Genomic DNA, 20,906 nt, shown 5'->3' with positions numbered 1-20,906 from the left:
TACATATTAAACGCAAGTACCTCAAGTTTGTGGTGGTGGCAGAAATATTGCCGGCAGAAAAAAATTGTGGCCTGGAAATTCAGGCAGGGGGGTGTAATTACTGAAGGGGGGGGTGTAATTACCGATCCCCTAAAATAATATGTATTCCGTTAATATCTATAAGTTAATAAAGAAATATAGTAAAAATGATTCTTTAGTCAAAGCTGTAAGAGAATTACTCAAAATTACCATTAAAAATGCATTAATTATACAGTCACGGGGAAACAGCCAGGTTAGTGTGTGACCTAGGATCTAACTGCCGAAGCGATATGCAGGTTACAACAACTGGTGACGCGCGCTGCGCACGCTATGGCCCTGAAACGCAAAAAAAAGGAAAGTGATAGAAAAGCTAAGCAGAATTGAGTGAAAAGTTGAAAACATGAAATTCGAACGGTAGATCTTAATATGGAGCCGGAAACCCTGGTCTCCAAACTTCCCACCCATATCACCGCACTCACTCTAGAGTTCGGCTTGGGGGCTGCTGAGGGCGCATTGAGTATTGACTGTGCAGAATAATCGGTTTAAGTACGGCTGAGCGGACGGGAAGCCCTGTTTTCGACATCCTATGGTCGTATGTACTTAGAGCGGCATTGGAACAGTATATATTCATACGCCAATAGTTTCTAATATGGATCGTGGGACACCCGTTACACCTCATTGTATGGAAACACCTCACATCAGATGTTTCTCAAAAATGCAAGCGCATCTCCGGCCCGAACAGTATCACCTGGCTGGACGAGTACTTTCTCAATCCTAAAAGATTGATCAATACCATCCTTCTTGTCCCCATTATAGGAGACGGAGACTTCCATTTTCATTGCCTCAAGGATGGCAACAACTTTCGTAGAGCTGATAACGTTGCCATCTGAAACGTTAACCTTCCACACGTTTGCATCGAGAGGAGCATACAGTGTCACAATTTCAGGGTCTGGCGGTCTTCTGTTAATATTCTGAAGTGCTGAATCAATTGCGAGATCTTGAGCTCACCTTCTTTCAGCAGTTCAATTTCATCAGGAAGAACGTGATTCTGCGCTTTCTCGGCCATCCACCTGTCCATTGATTCCTTTTCCAAGGCTAACATTTTTACCTGTGAAGTGGCTTGGCGAGACTTGAATGCCGCTACTTCGTCCCTAGTTTGCTGAAGAAGACGATTGTGGGCGCTCATATCGAAAATGACATCTTCGTACTGGAATTTATAACAACCAGACCGGAAACGCGCCAAGTCACTCTCAAGTTCTTCCTTCTCTACTCGGTAGAATGTAATCTGGTCGAAGTCACGGAACAGACCGGGCTGGCTTGGCGAGAAATCGGGTTTGACTCCCAATTGGTCGAAGCAAGGGATTGTTTGGCCCGTCATCTGATATCCCCCAGGGGAATCAACGGGGTAGATGCTGTTAACATTAGCATGTTAACTCGATCGTCAACTTCGGCAGTATGGGAAAATGCTTACTTCATGCATGAACCACCCCAGCTGACACTTCCTTCAGGGGTGTACACACGACTAGGGTTCTGCTTGGGGCATGTCAAACGATAGCGGGGATCGACCGGGAGACATATTGTATCACCACAGAAGAACCCGACACAAATAGCCATGAATTCGACCGAAAGAAAAATCTCCACCAATTCATCATAGGTAATCCCGTTGATATTAGCCACGAAGTCCATGTTATTCGGCAAGAATGGAGCATGTGGTCTCTGTGTCTCCATGTATCGCTGGACGGCTTCCTGCTGAGCTGGGCTTTCGAAGCAGATGGGAAGACGGAACTTTCGGCTTGGGACGTTGGAATTGCTGAGATCGCCGATCGTTTTTTGCAACGATACCAAAAGTTTGACAAGATTATCCTGGGAGAACTTCAGACCATCGTAGTGGATTAGTAGCGCTTTAATTGCCCAGTCATTAGTACAAGTCAAATATTTATCGAGCCTGGGGAGGAAACCCACAATTGCAGCATCCGGTGGTCTTGTACACAGCTCGTCTCAAAACTTCGTCAGACTCTTGCGACTTCTTGAGAGCTTGGTCCAATGCCGTTACTCGGCAGCGATGATTGAGGTTAAATTTCCCATCGCCAAATTCGACCAACAAGAACTCATCCCCACCCTGCCAGTGGCGGTTAGAAATTGATGGGCATAGTAACCTGGACTATCTCTTACCTGTCTGAATGACATAGGAATTCCGGATTCACCCAGCTCGGTGCAGTAAATCAACGCCTTTCCCCAGTTTCCAGAAACAGTTGATTCTGGCAAGGTGGAATTGGAGATTGCCACGACGGTATCAAAATCGCATTGGCCGGCTACAACTGCCGACACACTTTCCAAAAACTGTTCCAACTCAACTCGAGCACGAAGAGCATCTTTCAATGATACTCTGCGGTATTGAATAGTGTCGCCAGATTTCAGTTGACCCATACGCCATAGACTGGCTTTCACAATCGTCGTGGAGGAAATGAAGCCACCAAGATCAGGGGCGTCCACGGGGAAGATGCAGGGACTGAAATGGCCAGATGAGTTAGTAGATTAACGTCAAGGCATTTGCCATCGGGACTTGCCTGTCTCCCGTCCAGTTCAGCGTTCCGTTCGGGTACCCGTATTCAATAACGTTGCTAGGGTGCTGTCCACCCTCACCTCCATCTTCTCTTGCCCATCTAGGACTAGGTCCAACAAGGCGAATGCCGCCTCTCGTGGCATTATGCGAAACATCCCTGTAATCAACCAGTTAGTAGTGTCTCCTGATGCCTTCTTCACCCTTGCTACTGGAACTTCATACCAGACTGTTTTATAGATCATGTCGATATCTTCGGATACGATATACCCTTCATCGTAGGGTCCAACCATGGCATCAATGTCCCAGTGACGGGAGTATATGGGGCGCAAATGGGCGGGCAAAGAGATCTCGGGCTCTGCCTCAATTCCATCGAGCTTCGAAATGGCCAACATATCACCGGGGGCGAGCGCTCTTCCTTGATACCCACCAATCCCAAGTAGAGGGGAGGTTGACTTTGACCCAAAGTATGGGGCACTGCACACATTATTAGTTATAGAGCCAAGAAGAAATATTTAGTCGTAACTTACACTGCCGGAAAGCCTCCACGAACAGCGAGATATGCTATGAACAAGTTAGCAGATTAAACCAGAATATAGAGAATATCCTACCTCGACACCCTCCGGATCCATTGAGCTTTCCGATTGATAAGGTTTGACCGGCTTTGACATAGAGTCGTGTCCACATTGGGACGTCGGTACCGTCGAGTGACATCTCCATTGGAGCGCCACAGACAGATATGCAAGCATGGGATAGAAAACGTAGCTCCGGCCCTTTCAATGTGATCTCCAGGCCTTCGGTGTTGGAAGGATTCCCAGCCAAGATGTTGGCAACTGCAAGCAAGATATATTGTCAGAACTCTATGCAGGTAGAAAAGCACATAACTTAGGTCATGGGTATACCTTGAAATGCCAAAGGGTCCTGGTATCCAGATGTAAGCAGATGAATTGGTTCAAGCCTCAGGGGGTCCAGCTTACCATTGGTCCTGCTTGTGGAATTCCCCGCCCAGCTGTTGGGCGTCCTGGATAGTCTTGAACTGTTGTATACAAACCGGGTGATACGACATCGATCGCAACCGGTGTGAACTCAAAATCCGCTAAAAAATTGGTCAATGTATGCCCCGTGCGGAATTTGCTGGAGTTAATGATGGCGTGCAAAAAGTCCAAATTTGTCGGCGGTCCACAGATAGTCGATTGCGACAAGACATCTCCCAATTTTTCAATAGCTGCTGTCCGGTTGGAATCATGTACCATGACCTTTGCGATCATAGGGTCTGAAGTTGTCAAGTCAGTCCCTGTCTTCATATCACATCTTTAGTTGAGCGACAGACCGTAATATGTGGAAATTCGAGTTCCAGTAACGACCCAGGTATCAATTCGAGTGCCGCTCATCTCCCTCCATTCAACATGTTGAAGCAATCCAGGGGAGGGAGCATAGTTTCTAGCCGGGTTCTCTGCGTATATACGAGTTTCAATTGCACAGCCCGAAGGCTTGTCTGGTTGCAAAGATTCCAGATAGCCCTTGTCCAGTCCTCCGAGATCACGCAACTCCCGGTCGGCTTGTTGAAGCATGAGCTTTACAATATCAAGCCCGTAACAGAGCTCGGTGATACCGTGCTCGACTTGAAGTCGAGTGTTCATCTCCAAGAAAAAGAAATCTCCGGATGTGTCATCGACTAGGTACTCGACTGTGCCTGCAGATCCATAGCGAATAGATTTGGTTAAAGCAACCGCCGCTGAGGTGAGCCTTTCACGAAGACCTAATTCTCGTCAGCCACTGGTGCTTAAGCAGTCCGATATAAAATTGGTAACCGACCTGGGTGGGTTTCCACGAATGGGCTGGGGCACTCTTCAACGACCTTTTGATGACGGCGTTGGATTGAGCACTCTCGCTCTCCGATATGAATTGCATCTCCCAGGCCATTACCAAAAACCTGAACCTCGATGTGATGACTCTCAGGATAGTAACGCTCCATGAACACGCCCGCATTTTTGAACAACGTTTCTCCTCGGGAGCGAACTTGCGTCAAAGACTCTCGGACCTCTTCCACTGATTTGCATATCATCAAGCCCATACCACCACCGCCACCAGTGGCTTTTAGCATGACCTATCGCAAGTCGAAGTTAGTAGGCATTGACAGCTGAAAAGAAAATGGCAGGGAGGAGTACCGGATATCCTAATTCATTCGCCGCGTCCACTGCCTCATCCTCTGTAACGAGCAGCCCCTGTGTCCCGGGGACAATTGGAACGCCGGCTGCCACAGCGATCTCCCGTGCTCGATGCTTCAGCCCGAAAGCTTCAATGGCTTCGGGCTTAGGGCCCACAAACACCATCCCGGCATTGGCGACAGCTTGGGCAAATTCCACGTTCTCCGACAGAAATCCATAGCCCGGAATGATGGCATCCACTTGATGGGCACGCGCGATTTCTATGATTTCATTCCTATTTGATTTATCTTAGTCTCGGTTTCATAAACCCAGCCTTTTGACACTATCGAGAAACAAACCCGTTGATGTATGCGGTAGAATCGTCGCCCGGTAGTAGGACCGCTTCATCTGCCGCCCGAACGTGTTGCGAGGTTGCGTCGGCGGCCGTGTAGATTGAAATCGTACGGACACCTAGCTCTCTATTGGAGAGTAAGTGTTAGTTTGGCTGCTTCTGATAATGGACCTCTTTCTTACTTGGCGGTTTTGATGATGCGAACGGCGATTTCACCGCGATTGGCGATCAGCAAAGTATTCAATTTCTCCATTGCGACGGCGTTGTATCAAAATCCGGGGACTTGCCAATAGATAACTTATTAGTATCTTCAAGTTCCATCCGGCCGCGGTTCATCGCCAGATAAGCTTATCAGCAGACTCCAACGTGAAGCTCCGAGCGTTGGGGTAATCGGCATCCGACTGGGCCGGAAACCACCGCTTACTTCGGGGATTTAAATAAAGAGCTTGGATATCCCCGGCTCGGATCCTTTGGCATATGTTTTTGCCTTATCTTTTTGCCTTTCATGTCGTCTCATGCGAAAGAACACCGACGGGTGTACCAGGTATGTGGGCCTGGACTCCTCAAGCCCCCCGCGTTTTGTATTCTGTCGATCCTCTGACGATGAGACCCAGGCTTGTGAGCCGTGCAGGGAGAAAAAGGTGCGCTGCGAGTTGGGATCGGCCGATTGTCCCAATAAACCACCCTGTGCGCGATGCCGCAGAGAGAGCAAAGAATGTTTCTTTGCCGCATCGAGGATCAGAAAGACTGCCTCTACAAAGCGAAAAGCACAATCACCTCTTGTGCCAGAGCCCATCAGATCTCAACCTGCGACTTCTTTTCCTGATGCGGCACGTTTGTATAACAGCAATCTAGCCCCTGGACTACAAGAAGAAGAGAGCCTGAAGTTTCCGGAAAATGGAGGAGCTGCAACTGCTTTGCTTGAGGGTCACCCCCGAACCTACCATGATGCGTTGACATTGCTATCAAAAGCTTGTGAGCACAGTGAGGCTCAAAAGAGGACGACTGATGGCTTACCCCTGACCAACCGTCCCCAAGGTGTCAGACCGCATCCTACCAACTCATCTCTTGGCATTCATACCGATACCAGCGCCAACACCAACGAAGGCACCGATGAGGCCCTCCGCGCCTGGTCAAACCTACGTTTTGTCCGTGGTGGGCTTTTCACAGCAGAGGAAGCGCTGGATATGGTTGATCATTTTTACAACTTCCAGTCTGCCTTCTCGCCTGTTGTGCCGGAATACTATCGATGCCACTCCCAGCACGCGATGCTGATCGAGGAGGAGCCCGTGTTAACCATCGCCATATTGATGATTGGGTCGCGTTACCGAAAGTGGTCAGGACCGGCTGCGGTCGCGCGCTCCTACATTGTTCATGATCGAATTTGGAGATATCTACAGGGTATGCTTTCACGATTGTTTTGGTCGGAAGACCTGTTCGTAGGGGAATTTCCTTCGCTAAGAGGGCCGCGGCCGGCATATACGGACACTTGGTCGCATGGGTTCCGCACGTTAGGAACGTGCGAAGCGTTATTGTTGTTGCTGGATTGGCATCCTCGGGCCCTCCACTTTCCGCCCCCGGATGAGGATACGTCGTCGATAGTGATTCCCGAGCCAAAGAGACTGCGCAAGAATGACTGTGCCACTGGGTATTACGGGCCCGGGTCCGGACATGACTGGCTCGCTCGATCAGATCGCCTATGCCACTCCATGCTCTCCACTGTTTTGATGCTGGCAACCGAGATGGGGATTTTCTGCGACGATAAATCCTTCTGGCAAGGAGATGAAATTGGCCACGATCATCTGAAGCTCGCTCGTGACCAAGGGAGATTTCACCGTATACGGTGCTTGATATGGGTTTACGCGACACAACAACCGGGTCGACCAGGTATACACACCCTCTGCAGACAGGCCCATCGCGACCTTTTTGAAAATTTAAAGCTGATAAAAAATTTGAATTACTGTAGGACGAAGAAATCCAGCACAATGGACTCCCAAACAAAGCCCCGACATTAAGAATGATGATGCAACGGAATGCTGGATGCGCGTCGCAACTATTATGAAGAATGCAAACGATCTTCTCTTTGTGTCGCCGAGATATACAGGGGAAATCATTCGCAATGGAAAGTACCTTCAAATTGTTCGAGGCCTTGAGCCACTTCTGAATCAATCGCTTCTTGAGTTCGATCATGCGAAGTGTAAGTATCAACCATGGAAATGTGTGAATCAATGCTCATTTAAGTCTAGTGGCAAAGCAGACGCGATGTATCTTGACCATTGAGTATGAGTATGCCCAACTCTGCGTTTTCAGTCTTGCTTTGCAAGCTGCAATTAATCGAAATTGCCGTGACAATACAACTAGCAGACTGGAGAGCAGTTCAGAAGAGGAGAAGTATCTCAGAGAAACTGTTAGGGCCGCTCGGACTGTACTAAGAACGGTGCTTGACGATCTACTTCCCTATGGGAGCTTAACCTATATTCCCGTTCGATCATACTCAAGGCTTCTCGGTGCAACTTTGATTCTTCTCAAAGTAAGTGGCTTCGTCTCTCTCCATTGTCCGTTCTTTTAATTTGATGTATCGTGCTAAATTGTGGAATTAGTGCTGCGCGGCCGGAATCAGCGACATCGACATACCCATGTCCCTTGACCTAGTTCGGCGAGTCGCTGTCGGCCTTCGTGACTCTGCAGTCGATGATACACACTTGAGTACGCGCTGGGGCGATCTTCTTGAAAACCTCGCTAGTCGACTGCAGTCGCGCCTAATCCAGCCAAGCACGCCGAAAACGAGTAACGTGAGACTCCCATCGTCAGCAACCCTATCAAAAGGTCACGCAGACGCCTTCCAGGTCTCTCATGAAACAAATCGCCCGACAATACATTATGCCCCTCAAGGTATACAGCCTAGAGCTGATCTTGAAGACAACGATCTCTTGGATCTCAACCAGTCGAGTTCAGATGCTAAACATGACCCGCAATTTGATGCCTGGTCGATGTGGTGGGACGACCAATTTTCTCAGGTAAACCTCAATTACATGCCTTGGTTTCCCACTCTGGGGCTCGTGGGTGGAAATGATCCCCCCTTCTCCAACGATGCTGCTGATGGTCTTTTTGGAAGCGCTGGACCAACCCATTGAGCATTGGTTTGGCATAGCTAAGGGAAATGGCTGCTTGTATATAATAAATCCCACTAAATTAGTCCCGTTTAAACTCATCCTGGTTTCATGTAAATTTTGTATTTCCACCGTAAGACAATGAGGCCACCTTGTCCTTGATCGGGTTGCTTTTGCACACCCTTTTCTAGCATCTTCAAAGGCCAGAAGAAAAGTGTATTTGATTGCATGCGAACCTCGTGTGACGTCCATTGCTCTCACAACGCAGATCTTTGTAGGGTCGTAAACTGAAGGCAAATAAAAGCTGGGTTAATTGAGTCGGCACCGGATAATGCAGGAAAGCGGCTTGATTCCGAGCCGACTCCAAAAGGCGGACTCCACGAGCCAAGCTAATAAATAACATAACCTGCAAGAGCATGACCTTTTAACTTTGACCGACTTGATTTACATTGTTTCTGAGGCTTTCATTGTCTTTTCATTTTCAGACGATTTGACCCAAAGCCGATTACCAAATTGAAGGACTTTCCGAACGAACCTTCGACAGTTTCCAAGCGCCATTATGGGACCTATCAAGCACAAAGCCCTTATCAACGTTGACCTAGGAGAGGGATTCGGCAATTGGACAATAACTTCAGATGAAGACTTGCTTCCATTCATTGATCATGCCAATATTGCGTGTGGTTTTCATGCTTCGTACGTCTTCCTCTCTTTACTCGTCCAACTCTCAGAACCGCGACGGCCAATCGGCCGCTGGAACTGTTACGCGAATTTACATCAAAAGTATGATGGCGTTTTGCTCACCCATTTTTCTTTAGAGACCCCCTCATCATGATGGAAACCGTTCGCAGCTGCAAGCAACACGGCGTGAAAATTGGAGCACACCCCGGCCTACCAGATCTCCAGGGCTTTGGTCGTCGTGAAATGAAACTTTCCTTAGAGGAACTTACTGCAATCACTGTTTACCAAATTGGAGCGCTCAAGGGTTTCTTAGACCGGGAGGAAGTTCCCCTTCATCACGTCAAGCCTCACGGGATGCTCTATGGTATGTGCTGCAGAGACTATGAGACTTCGATGGCCGTCTTCAAGGGCATCCCCAAGGATGTCAAGGTGTTTGGGCTTCCAGGTACTTGTATGGAACAGGCCGCCAAAGATTTAGGACTCGAGTTCGTCGCGGAGCTTTATGCGGATGTCAAGTACAATGCTGATGCTTCTCTCCTCATCGAGCGCAAAAAGAAGTAAGTCATTTCCTTCGTCTTCTTATTCTTACTTCTGGGTCTAATATTGTCTCTGTTTTCACTGTCGCAGGGCTTGGGATCTTGCCGAGGTCCGAAGACGCGTGACACAGCAGATTGAAACATGCACTGCTACTGCAATCGATGGGTCTACCTGTGAACTGCCTGTCAAGGACCATCCCATCTCCATATGTTGTCATTCCGACGTTCCTGGGTGCCTGGAGTTGGTGAAGGAGACACGAGCCGCTGTCGATACATTTAACAAGGCTTACTTTCCTAACAAGTAGATAAATAGAGAAATGAACCATATTTGGTCCCTGCAGGATTGAAAGAATTTGCGATAATTATATTGGGATTTCTACTGCTAAGACCAGTCTCTCTGGACGTCATCATTCTGTTGCCAACTCCTTTATTCACCAAGTGACGACAAGCCAACTGGTCTAAATCATTGGAGCTTCATAATACAATAGTATTCCACGTTGCTTACGACTCCAATACCCCAACTGAAAATGACCCCAAATAGCCCACAATGTTGATTGGCCACAGGGCAGATCCCGAAAGCGATTATTTGGAGTCGAACCGAAAAAAGGGGCAATCCGACTGGACTGCTCTTTCTCCGCATCTTATCAATTAAACTCTGGCTATCAAAGTGACTCCGAACCAATAACCAACTCTTGGTTCGACCAACGAGACCCATATTCAGGCTGATAACGTTAGGAAAGGGGGTTAGATCGGCCATGCGTCGCGGGGTATCACTTGGCAGTTTTCGCTCGCGGCAATATGGTCACGAGCCTGTTCGATTTCAACCCCGAACGCCGCCATCGGCTGGATGGTTTTATCCTTCTCCGGCCGCGTATGATAAGCTATTTTCAGAAGCCCCTGTGATTAATTGGACGTTAAATTTATAACGGAGTTGGAGAAGTCAGATAAGACACACATATTAAAAGAGTCGATTTCTTTGTTTTTCTATTAAGACTCAAGCGTATGCGTTTGGTATCCTAACCGAAAAGACTTTGAGCTTGAGGGTTTTGTCAATATCTTGTGGTATGCACAACGATTATATATGTCCGGTCCGGTCTGTCAAATCACTAATACCTCTAACATAGGGCTCAAATCACCATTTTGACTAAGGGTCTATAAAGTTGGACTCTGGTGGTACCATCGAAACGAACTACGGTGGCAAGGTATATACTGAGTATCTCGAAAGGCTGTATCACCTCTGCCTATCAGCAAACATGCAGGATCCTCTTCCCATCCCCGGAACGGTCCAGCAGGTGGATGTAGACCACACCCTGCGCCTGAGACATAACAAAGACCAACAAGATATCGTCCTGATTCCTCTCCCAAGCTCTCATCCTGATGACCCTCTCAATTGGTCCCGCTATCGCAAATTGCTCAGCAGTTTCTGTCAAATGGCTTGGTGCTTCTTCGCCGCCGCCCTCATCAGCGGTCTGTCATCCTCCTACCTCCTGATCTCGCAGGACACAGGTATTTCCGTGGCAGATCTCAGCACAGGAAATGGCATCATGTATCTCTTCATGGGCTGGGGCACTTTGTTGACCCAAAACCTTGCGCAGGACTTTGGTCGTCGGCCGGTCCTGTTGGTTGGCATGCTGGGGTCATCGCTGATGCAGATCTGGTCTGCGTATGTAACTTCGGTGGGTGAATGGTACGCCAATCGAATTCTTCTTGGCATTCTTGTTTCACCTCAAGAAGCCTTGATCGAGCTCTGTATTGCGGATATCCACTTTGCCCATGATCGAGGTTTCCATATGGGTATTTACAACTGGACTCTGTGGTGCGGTGCTTTCCTGTCACCTATCGCCGGTGGTTTCGTTGCTGAGAGGTTTGGCTGGAGATGGATCCAATATATCCTGGCCATTATCTGTCTCTGCTTCACAGTTGCAACGTTCTTCTGCTTTGAAGACACGATGTTCTTCCGCCAAGTGAATATTCAGGAACCGATATTTTCCACTCCCGAAGACAGTAGCACTCTGGAGTCTTCACGTTATACCGGCGACAAAATGGAGTCCGAATCAAAACAGCCAGATAGTCCGGGTGTAACTCCTGTCGTCGCTGAAGAGAGTCACCAAATTAAAACATACGCGCAGAAGCTGAAATTGTGGGGATTAAGACATCCTTCTCAGCCATTCAACTTCTTTCGGTCAATCATTCTCTCCTTCCGACTTTTATGCTTCCCCACAACTATCTTTTCCGGCCTTCTAGTGGGAAGTATTCTCGCCTGGTACAATGTTTTGGGAGGCTCCTTGGCGGAAGTTCTGGGCGGTGCCCCCTACAACTTTACCACAGAGGAGATTGGTCTTACCTACTTCGCAAGTGTGATAGGAGTCTCGGTCGGATGCTACTTCAGCGGCTGGCTGAGTGATATCCTCGCGATTAGGCTGGCTAGAAGAAGACATGGTATCAAGGAACCCGAAGACCGTCTCTGGATGTTTTTGATTCCCCTCCTCGCTCATCCTCTGGGTTGCCTTCTTTATGGCGTTGGGGCAAGCCACCACATTCCATGGATTGGAGTTGTCATCGGAATGGCTTTCATCTGCATCACTCTGCCGATGGGATCTGGCCTAGCCATCACCTATATCATTGACAGTCAAAAGGAGCTGGCTGGAGAGTCGATTGTGACTGTTATTCTGATCCGTAACACAATTGGTGGGTCGCAATGCCTTCTCAGATCCAACAAAACTTTTTAGTGAGCTAACAATACTTTGCTAGGTTTCGCTTTTGCATACGCAGTCAATCCCATGATTACCAGCATGGGGCTGCAGAATACCTTTATTCTCATAGCAGTGCTGGGAATGGTATTCTGGAGCGGTTGTTTGCTGTGGATTAAGATCGGAAAGGCGGCTCGGACATCCATCGCCAAATCCTACTGGAATCTGGTTGAAAGTCACGGACTTGCTGCTCACTGACCCTGATTTTTGATATGTTTGAGGGGCGAGGAATATCGTCTCTGGTTGTCTGTATAAAGTGCCATAATGTACATTTATTTTTCAATTTGAACTTGACAATAGAACACACGTGATTTTTAGTTCTTATAGGCAGGCCGTTCCAGTTACCTTTAAGTCGTCTTGAACCTTTTATCATAAAAGCTAGTCTACCTTTCCTCTCTTGACATCTTCGGGTTATAACACCTGACATCTCGCGACTCTAGGTATGGTAGCACCTCCCAAACCTAACCACATTATAACTTGTAACACCGTTAGAACCGACGTGACCTATAAAATAGCTAGTGACTATAATACCCGCCCGACGCTAATTATCGCAATAATGAACCCCGTGTTAGGGAATACTACCCTAATTGCGAACGCAGTGACACACTGAAGGCTAAAGCGCTATGCTTCAGACAGGACATCAGGAAGGGCACATAGAGTCTTAGGGGAGTTGGGAAAAGGGATATGACTGCTGGACGGGAGGACTTTGGCTTTAAGAAACCCGGGCTTTGGATTCATATATGGCCATCGTGGATGTCATCGGTTGCTATGGATTCGTGGCCAGTTTCAGTGTCTTAAGTCGAGGAAACTAGGCTAAGTCTCTATAATCAGGCAGCCGTTGCCCTTAGACTTTTAATACTAGTTGCTGTACGGTGGATTCGTTAGTGGACGTATAAGATATCTATCAAGGATCTATCAAGGCCTATTCCCGCTTCGGCCTTGTTGCTATCATCATGACTTAGATTCATCTGAAACAAAGATATTCTTTTAAGGGTATCTGCTTAATAGCTTCCATTGGAATTTACATCTTAGTCACCTATATCAACCTTACCCGTTAAGTTTTCCGCAACTTTATGGCTAATAAGCCATCGGCTACAGCAGAAGTCACGAAGACTATAGATGCAGTTGAGCTTAACTCGCCCTTAGAAAGCCGTCGCGGGTTAATACATGTATCTAAGGGCCCTAGGTGATCGCTTTTTGTCGTTTACCGGATCGCCCCCTTTTAATATTACCTAGTGGGAGAACGGACCGGACGGAAAGGCTTTAAGCATATCTATTCTTACGGAAGTCGAATTAGGATTTACTAGAGAAACAGCCGTTATATGGGACAAGATACTGTATTCGAAATGCGGACCCCAAAAATTTGCATTTTGATCTCTGGAAAAGTGGAGCTTAACTCCGAGATGGTGCGGGCCGTCCCTCGATCGGAATATGACCATTGGTAGCAAGAAAGCACGCACCAACCGAGAGGATCGAGAAGGCACCGCGAGGATTTGTTCGGGTGATGGTTTCTATTTTATTATATTTTTGTTTTACAATTTGTTTTCTGGCGTCCAATGAGGTATAGTGACATTAAAGGCGGTGCCGGATTCTGCTGGTAGGCACTCATCGGTGCAAGGGTGGCTTGACTCACGCATTCTCGTTGTTATTACTCGCATTGGACCTTTTTGATTTGGGGGGAGAGCCTCGAAGTTCTCGAAGCTCACCGACATGTCTTCTTCTAATCTCCAGAAGCAGGAGACCATCTCCATCTCACCTCTTCTCAACCGGCTGGCCTACTCCCCTATTGCCCACATCAGCGCAGCGGAAATTGCTTCTGCATTTGCGCTGATAATTGAGAATCGAATATCGGATATTCAAACTGCAGCCTTTTTGACCTTGCTTCATTCCACCGGAAAGGATAGGCAAGCAGACGTGATTGCGAAATGCTCTCACCACATGCGTGAAGCTGCTTGTCAGATTGACAGAGCATCGCTATGGAAAGTTATCAAAGCGGGTGGGCGGCCCGAAGGCAACTATGAAGGAGGACTGGTCAGTATTATGAGAATTCAAAGCAGGTTCCAGTTCCTAAATCTGATCTATTGAATTCAGTGTGACATTGTCGGAACCGGGGGTGACTCCCACTCGACTTTCAACGTATCGACGACCGCCTCAATTATTGCATCACCGATTTTGATGACTGCTAAGCATGGCAATCGTTCCCAATCTTCTTTATCTGGATCCGCAGACGTTCTCAAAGCAATTCAGCCCACACCCCCGAATATTGACGCTGTCAACGGAAGCAACCTCGCTAAGGTATACAAGGAGACAAGTTATGCATTCCTATACGCACCCCACTTCCACCCGGGTATGGTGTACGCCAATTCCGTGCGCAAGGCTCTTGGGATACGAACTATCTTCAACCTTATGGGTCCTCTGGTAAATCCCGTCGAATGGGCTATTGAAGCACGAGTGGTTGGCGTGGCCTACCAAAGCCTAGGCCCGGTCTTCGTGGAAGCCCTTAAACAATCCGGAGCTAGGAAGGCGCTAGTAGTCTGCGGTGAGGAGGACATGGATGAGATTAGCTGTGCAGGCCCTACAAACTGCTGGAGAATCTCCGAGTATAAGGCATCATCCGGTCATGATGATACCTACTCGAGTGAAGAGAAAGAGAGCCCGCAGACACTAGTCAAGATTGAAACCTTTCAGCTCCACCCCTCAGACTTTGGGTTATCTACTCACCCTCTCACTGATGTCTACGGTGGTAAAATGCCCAAGGATAACGCTATGAAGCTGATGAGCATTCTACGGAATGAGCTCCCGCGGGACGACCCAATTTTGGAATTTGTTCTCATGAATGTGGCTGCTCTCCTGGTCACCTCTGGCGTGTGCGAGGCTGAGACCAGCAACATCGGCTCCGGTGAAAAGGTCATCACCGAACGTGGGCCGGGTGGTGGACGCTGGAAGGAAGGTTTGCGCCGGGCACGCTGGGCGATTGAGAGTGGCCAAGCTCTTAAGTGCCTAGAGGGGTTCATTGAAGTTACCAATCGACTTCTTTGAGCATGTTTAAATTGAGATTCTACGTGGTAGTCCGTGTTGTGTAATCTGGGCAGCTGTAAATTTAGACCTAGAGTCCAAACACAGTTGTCAGTTTCTCATGGTTGTATCCATTAACTTAAATACTCTCCGGCACGGTTGTTATCGCATATTGTTTCCATCCAGCGAGACAACAAGCAACAAGACCTTCCACCAAAGTCCTGTCAAGTTCCTGGGAATAATTCTGTCATAAATCAGAAAAGTTTGTCATGAAATTGGATAGACTTATCTTCGCAGAATTGTCGATAGCCGACAGCTGTTCCCGCCTCAATTGCTCGAACGCTCCATATCATCTACAATACAGGAGAGTTACGCTAGGCGAGACAATACAGAGCCCGCGGCACCTAGATTCGCCTAGTTCCCTAGTGTAAATTCTTGCTATGCCGAAGCATTACGGTCTTGTGTTTAATATATGTTAAAGCCAAAGGACTGTCGTATACTTTGTTAAGAATGGAATTAATTTCACCCCGCCCCAACTGGTTAAGATAATGCATATCTATAAACAGAGAATTGGCCCCATTGACAGGGTTTTCAGGCCTGCTTGACCTTACGCGACCAGTGCTTAGGCACACGGCAGAGCCAGTAAAGGAACACTGCGGCCACGATATTGAACCCCACATAAGCAAACAGCACCCCGATATTACGCCAATGGTCCGAGTACGACATACTCAGACTCTCGAGGAACTGGTCCGTGCTTGAGATGGAGCAGATCTTGCAATTTGTTGACGCTTCAGGATTCATTAGACGACCACGGAGAGCATTGATGTATGGGTCCAGATAACTGGAGCAGTTTTGACCTGCGGGGGGTGAAACGGTGAGCAGCTCAATGTTTGAACATTCCACGGTTGTCCCCGTCAACCCCGTTGAGAGTACAGTGGACACGAGATACGTGAAAGGGGAGATGCGATACATGAAAATCCAGAAGCGGGGCATATCGGACGGGCTCGCAAGCACACTGGATTTTCAGTCAGTGATTGTTAGCAATACCGAACCTGCAGATCACTTACCCGTTGAAGATCAAGCATAGCGAGAACAAAAGCTGGGCAACGTTACCACCAGTCTCGGGCTGCTCAATGCCAGCAATGATCATGGAACTGAACGTCGACGTGAACATGAGGAAAATTAGAATGAGGAGGAACATCACGCCGCTTCGCTCAGTCACTGCATTGGTCGGTTCTGCGTTGTGATACAGTCCGATCGGATAATACCAACTGAAGAATGCCGGCACTGACATCAGGATATTCCATGGCAGTTCCACGAAGATACTGGCCATCATGAATGCCTGCCACGAGTATGTCTTGGATGGCCGCTCTCGTACTTCATACAACGCGCGCTGGGTAGCAAAGCTGGGCATCATTTGCTGTACCAGATTCGGGAAGATGATCAAGAGCATGAAGATGGCGAACATCTGATTTTGCAAGCCTTGGAGACTGGTCGGCATATGCCAGAAGGTGAATCCGATGAAAAGCGGCTATAGAGTAAGTCAGTTTAATAATTCTCAGGGGCCCTGGAAGACATACAGGGATGATAGCTGTCGCAGCTTTGGAGTAAAGGTATCCCGGAGACCTCCAGTACTGCTGAAACATTCGTTGAATGCAAACCACAAACTGATACCAGATTGGCATCGCAAACTGTCCGTACCCCGCGACTCGTGGAGGCTCAGGCTTTTCCAACAGTTCTGCTTTCATTGCAGCTAGGTCTCGACGGACCTGCTCACACTCGCTGCTGCTGTTCCATTCATCGGCCCAGTCTCTATCCGCGTGAGAGCCTGGGGCAGCTCCAATCACTTCTAGCATCCACTCGGCCGGGTTTGCGTTCGGGGGACATTTGGTTGACCCCTTGTTTTCGAAATATTCGATCAATGTCCTCATGTGCAGTCCGAGTTCTCCGAAATAAACAGTGCGTCCTCCCTTTGCCAGGAATAGCAGCCGGTCAAATTGCTGCATGAGCATAGCCGAAGGTTGATGGATGGTACACAAAACAGCTTGACCATGATTGGCGAGGTTTCGCATCAAGGTACAAATTGACCATGCGGTTTGACTATCCAAACCCGAGGTTGGCTCGTCAAAAAAGAGCAGGAGTGCTGGCTTGGCTGCAAGCTCCACGCCAATAGTCAATCGCTTGCGTTGTTCAACGTTCAATCCCTCGCCGAGAACTCCGACAATGGCCTCTGCATATTCCCCCATGCCGAGCATGTGAATGACCTCCTCAACATAGGCAATCTTTTCACTGCGAGGGGTACTAGCGGGCTGGCGAAGAAGAGCGCTAAAAGTCAAAGCTTCACGGACAGTACTTGTCTCCAGATGTAGGTCTTGCTGTTGGACATAGCCCGTCTTCCGCTGGAACGAATCATCTCGAGGACGGCCGTCAACAAGCATATCTCCAGTTATCACTCCCATAGTAACACGGTCTGCCAACACATCAAGCAAAGACGTCTTCCCCGCTCCAGTGACGCCCATAAGAGCTGTTAGGGTGCCTGGCTTTACCCAGCCATCCACACAGTCCAAGATGCGACGTGGTGTCCCTTTGATTTTGATGTCATAGCAGACATTTTCCCAGTGGAAAATGGAGGTCTGACGAATGATGGCTGCAGTTTGATCTTCATTTTCAGCAGCCGTAACAGCACTTTTCTCTGACGCAATGACACGTTCCGGGTCGTCTTTTCGGTTTCTAACAAAGGCTGGGATTTTACCGCGTGGAAACACCAGGACCTCACCCTTGGATGGTTTGGCGCGAATAAGCTCACTGGCAATGATGTACATGACTAAGAAAGACACAAAAAATGCACAGAGGATACCATAATTCCGCCACAGATGTGACTTGAAGTATCGAAAAGTGGTGTTGATGTAGGCCTCTCCATCAATGTAATCCTGCCCTGCCACTGCACCCTTTTGTGAACAGATTTTGGAGCTCATCGGTGCATCATTGTATAGAGGTAAAATACCAGGTACATACTGAGAGCAAGAAAAATGTCGACCGCTGAACTCGTTGATCATCAGGGATTCGAAAGCATAGGCAATGGGATTCAAATAGTTCAACCATCTGAACCAAGGATGCATATCTCTGACTGGGATGGTAAACCCAGTGTAAATGACCAACATCATCATAAAGAGCGATGAAGGAACCATTGCTTGCGCCATAGACCTCGAGATTGCACCGATGAACCGGAAGAGATTCGACATGACCAGGGTCGTGGTAAACGAAAACAGGAAGAAGATGAAAAAATGACCTGGGGTTCGACGAAGGTGAGGTATGAAGTAGATGATCAAATTGAACACAATTGCAAGCAGGACCTTTGAGGGCATTTCCACGATGTAAGAACTGATAGCTTCTGCTGAAGGGTGATACAAAGCATACTTGTCATGCTTTTCCACGATGGGCCGTTGATGCCACATAATCAGAATTTCAAGAGAGCTAGAGAATGCATTCATGAGAATTGCAAAGAAGAGCAGAGAGCCACGTCGAAAGAAGCTGTCCGTGTCGGCCTCTAAATTGTAGAAGAGACTGGCAATGATCAGACTCATAGCAATATTGCCAATCACAGAGGCAAGTGTCATGCTGAGATCTCCCCGCAGGCGTAGGAATCCCCGCCAAAGACAAAGGCGAATCTGCATGAGATATGACAAAGTGTACGGCGAGGCTGCACGGGTACCTTTCTGCTTCTCTGCAGCACGAGATACACTAAACTCTTTGAACTTTCCTCCTTCAGCCTGGTGGTTGTTTTGGCTTGCATCAATTTCAGCTAGCAGCTGTTTCCGCTCAGCACTAGCCTTCCAGCGAGCTGCAAACTCATCAGGTGTGCGAGGTACAGTGCCTTCAAACCCTGGTCTCACAAGACGCTCGGATGGGCTAGTCAGGGAAGTGAGGAAGTCTGCCGTAGTCTGTCTGTCCGGGCAGTCAAAGCCCATCTCGATAAAGAAGCGCCGGGCATCGTGAGCATTGCCGAAATAAATTTGACGGCCTTCATAGAGAACAATTGCTTTGTCGAAAAGATCGTAGATAGATTGACTGGCTTGATAAATGGCGACGATCGCAGTGGTCTCGCTGTAGTCTGTGGAAAGGCGAATGTTCTTGACAAACTCGAGTGCCGTGGAGCTATCCAATCCTCGAGTGCTATTGTCCCAGCATTGCAAGGGACACCCACACAGAGTAGTCTCAGCAATACTAACCCGCTTTCTCTCGCCCCCAGAGACCCCGCGAATAAACTCATTACCAACTCGGGTATTCATGGTATGCGTCAGACCAAGCATCGCCATCACAACGTCGCGCATGTGCATTGCGTACTGATCGCGTGTAACCCCGGGAAGACGGTTGCTTGGGGCTCGAGCCTGAGCAGCAAACAGCAGTGTGTTACCGACGGTCAGCTGTGGGAAGTGGATCTCCGTTTCAGCTTGGTAGATCACTTCGCCTCGGAAACGGCCGTGCATGTCGTCCCACGAGATGCCGTCATATTGTACTTCTGTGTTTTTGTCCTTGTCAAGATAGAGCCCATGTGTCTCTCCTGCGAGAGTTTTGAGGAAGGTAGAGCATCCACTTTAGTTCATGTCAGGAATGTCCTTTTTCTTGAAGAAGCTCAGGTAACGAGCTTCGATAAAGTCTTCTGTTAAGAGCTTTGACATACCTGCCCGGGCGACCCAGAACAACCAGCATCTCTCCACTATGCACGATGCCTTCGAATTCCCGCAGAATATCGATGCGTACTTTTTTCTCCATCCCCAAAACACCTCGGAGCCAGTCGGCGGCCTTGAGCCAGGTGTTGGCAAAGTTCATCTGGTAGTCGGCTGCAGTGCCATGGCCGAAAACATTGAGGTTGCGAAACGAGACCCCTACTGTGCGACGTGGGTAACGGTCCAAATCATGAGATACCATCTTCAGCATGTTCCTGACCCATTTGCGCGATATGAACGTGTCACTGTTGGGATCAAGCTCAGGGTCTCTGGTTGGATAAAGGAAGGTATTGACACCCTCCCCGGATGTGTCAACATTAAGACTGTTCTGGCGCGAGACGTGCGAGATTGATTGTGCGAGTGTGGTGATATCCTTGTCTGGATCTTTGGACTCGGCAGTCTCCATGGCGTCGTTGTCGTGCGAGTCGATTCGATCTTGCATCTTGCCTCCCGTGAGATCTGAAGATGTCGAAAAGAGAGCTTGAGATGTAAAACCGACATCAGGCGAAGAGAGAGACGAAATAGAAAAGAGGACGGGATCCGGGATCGCAAGCATCCGAGAGCGTCAAGATGAAGTACTCTCCGACTGTCACGGGATCTTTAAGGAAGGTACGGTCTGATATCTCTCACATACCAACTTCACCTCATCTACTGTACATATGGACATCTACATCTGCAAATAACAGCATCTCTGGTTCTTCACATTTGGACAACAATTTTGAGGAAAAGAGCTCGACGCAGCAATACAGTTTTGAAGCCTATTGCGCGGGCGAAGTTCATTGGTTGCGTATTCGCATCGTATTCGCACCCCACAGCCCAGCAACGTCCCAATTTGTCTCGGAGGATATTCGGATGGACCAACATCCGGAATGGTCATTTTTATGTGAAGTATATCTTATGAAGCGCACGTTCCTCTCTTTGGTCTATGTACAGGCTTATATATATTGAGTCGACATGCACATAGACGTCCCCGAAATAGTCTATGAAGACATGCAATACATGAACCTTAAATA

At 48.3% G+C, this 20,906-nt stretch overlaps 6 protein-coding genes across 6 annotated transcripts; 4 read left to right on the top strand and 2 right to left on the bottom strand.

Moving 5' to 3' along the window:
* Nucleotides 1–716: 716 nt before the first annotated feature.
* Nucleotides 717–5,330, bottom strand: PENARI_c015G08798 (bifunctional urea carboxylase/allophanate hydrolase; the record flags this gene model as incomplete). The annotated part of the gene is made up of 15 exons (XM_022633850.1): nucleotides 717–967; nucleotides 1,027–1,430; nucleotides 1,490–1,919; nucleotides 1,981–2,137; nucleotides 2,191–2,527; nucleotides 2,622–2,738; nucleotides 2,804–3,055; nucleotides 3,109–3,142; nucleotides 3,190–3,411; nucleotides 3,630–3,851; nucleotides 3,909–4,337; nucleotides 4,394–4,685; nucleotides 4,747–5,020; nucleotides 5,085–5,204; nucleotides 5,260–5,330. The coding sequence occupies 15 exons, from the start codon at nucleotides 5,328–5,330 to the stop codon at nucleotides 717–719; spliced, it is 3,612 nt and encodes a 1,203-aa protein (XP_022486368.1).
* A 252-nt stretch (nucleotides 5,331–5,582) lies between these two features.
* On the top strand, nucleotides 5,583–8,211 carry PENARI_c015G10938 (uncharacterized protein; the record flags this gene model as incomplete). Its single annotated transcript, XM_022633902.1, has 5 exons — nucleotides 5,583–5,621; nucleotides 5,692–6,478; nucleotides 7,044–7,274; nucleotides 7,324–7,607; nucleotides 7,678–8,211. 5 exons carry the CDS (start codon nucleotides 5,583–5,585, stop codon nucleotides 8,209–8,211), a joined length of 1,875 nt encoding a protein of 624 aa, XP_022486293.1.
* A 535-nt stretch (nucleotides 8,212–8,746) lies between these two features.
* On the top strand, nucleotides 8,747–9,706 carry PENARI_c015G08877 (uncharacterized protein; the record flags this gene model as incomplete). Its single annotated transcript, XM_022633851.1, has 3 exons — nucleotides 8,747–8,880; nucleotides 9,003–9,422; nucleotides 9,493–9,706. The coding sequence occupies 3 exons, from the start codon at nucleotides 8,747–8,749 to the stop codon at nucleotides 9,704–9,706; spliced, it is 768 nt and encodes a 255-aa protein (XP_022486466.1).
* Nucleotides 9,707–10,482: 776 nt separating this feature from the next.
* On the top strand, nucleotides 10,483–12,349 carry PENARI_c015G12284 (uncharacterized protein; the record flags this gene model as incomplete). Its single annotated transcript, XM_022633931.1, has 3 exons — nucleotides 10,483–10,494; nucleotides 10,562–12,089; nucleotides 12,153–12,349. The coding sequence occupies 3 exons, from the start codon at nucleotides 10,483–10,485 to the stop codon at nucleotides 12,347–12,349; spliced, it is 1,737 nt and encodes a 578-aa protein (XP_022486281.1).
* Nucleotides 12,350–13,861: 1,512 nt separating this feature from the next.
* PENARI_c015G03698 (anthranilate phosphoribosyltransferase) lies at nucleotides 13,862–15,190 on the top strand (the record flags this gene model as incomplete). Its single annotated transcript, XM_022633741.1, has 2 exons — nucleotides 13,862–14,182; nucleotides 14,243–15,190. The coding sequence occupies 2 exons, from the start codon at nucleotides 13,862–13,864 to the stop codon at nucleotides 15,188–15,190; spliced, it is 1,269 nt and encodes a 422-aa protein (XP_022486352.1).
* A 567-nt stretch (nucleotides 15,191–15,757) lies between these two features.
* PENARI_c015G00018 (pleiotropic drug resistance family ABC transporter) lies at nucleotides 15,758–20,335 on the bottom strand (the record flags this gene model as incomplete). The annotated part of the gene is made up of 4 exons (XM_022633654.1): nucleotides 15,758–16,181; nucleotides 16,234–16,697; nucleotides 16,747–19,759; nucleotides 19,848–20,335. 4 exons carry the CDS (start codon nucleotides 20,333–20,335, stop codon nucleotides 15,758–15,760), a joined length of 4,389 nt encoding a protein of 1,462 aa, XP_022486431.1.
* Between the last annotated feature and the right edge of the window lie 571 nt (nucleotides 20,336–20,906).

This window comes from Penicillium arizonense (genome assembly GCF_001773325.1).
Source record: "Penicillium arizonense strain CBS 141311 chromosome Unknown PENARI_contig015, whole genome shotgun sequence".
NCBI lineage: Eukaryota > Fungi > Ascomycota > Eurotiomycetes > Eurotiales > Aspergillaceae > Penicillium > Penicillium arizonense.
This window is presented reverse-complemented; position numbering and strand designations above follow the sequence as displayed.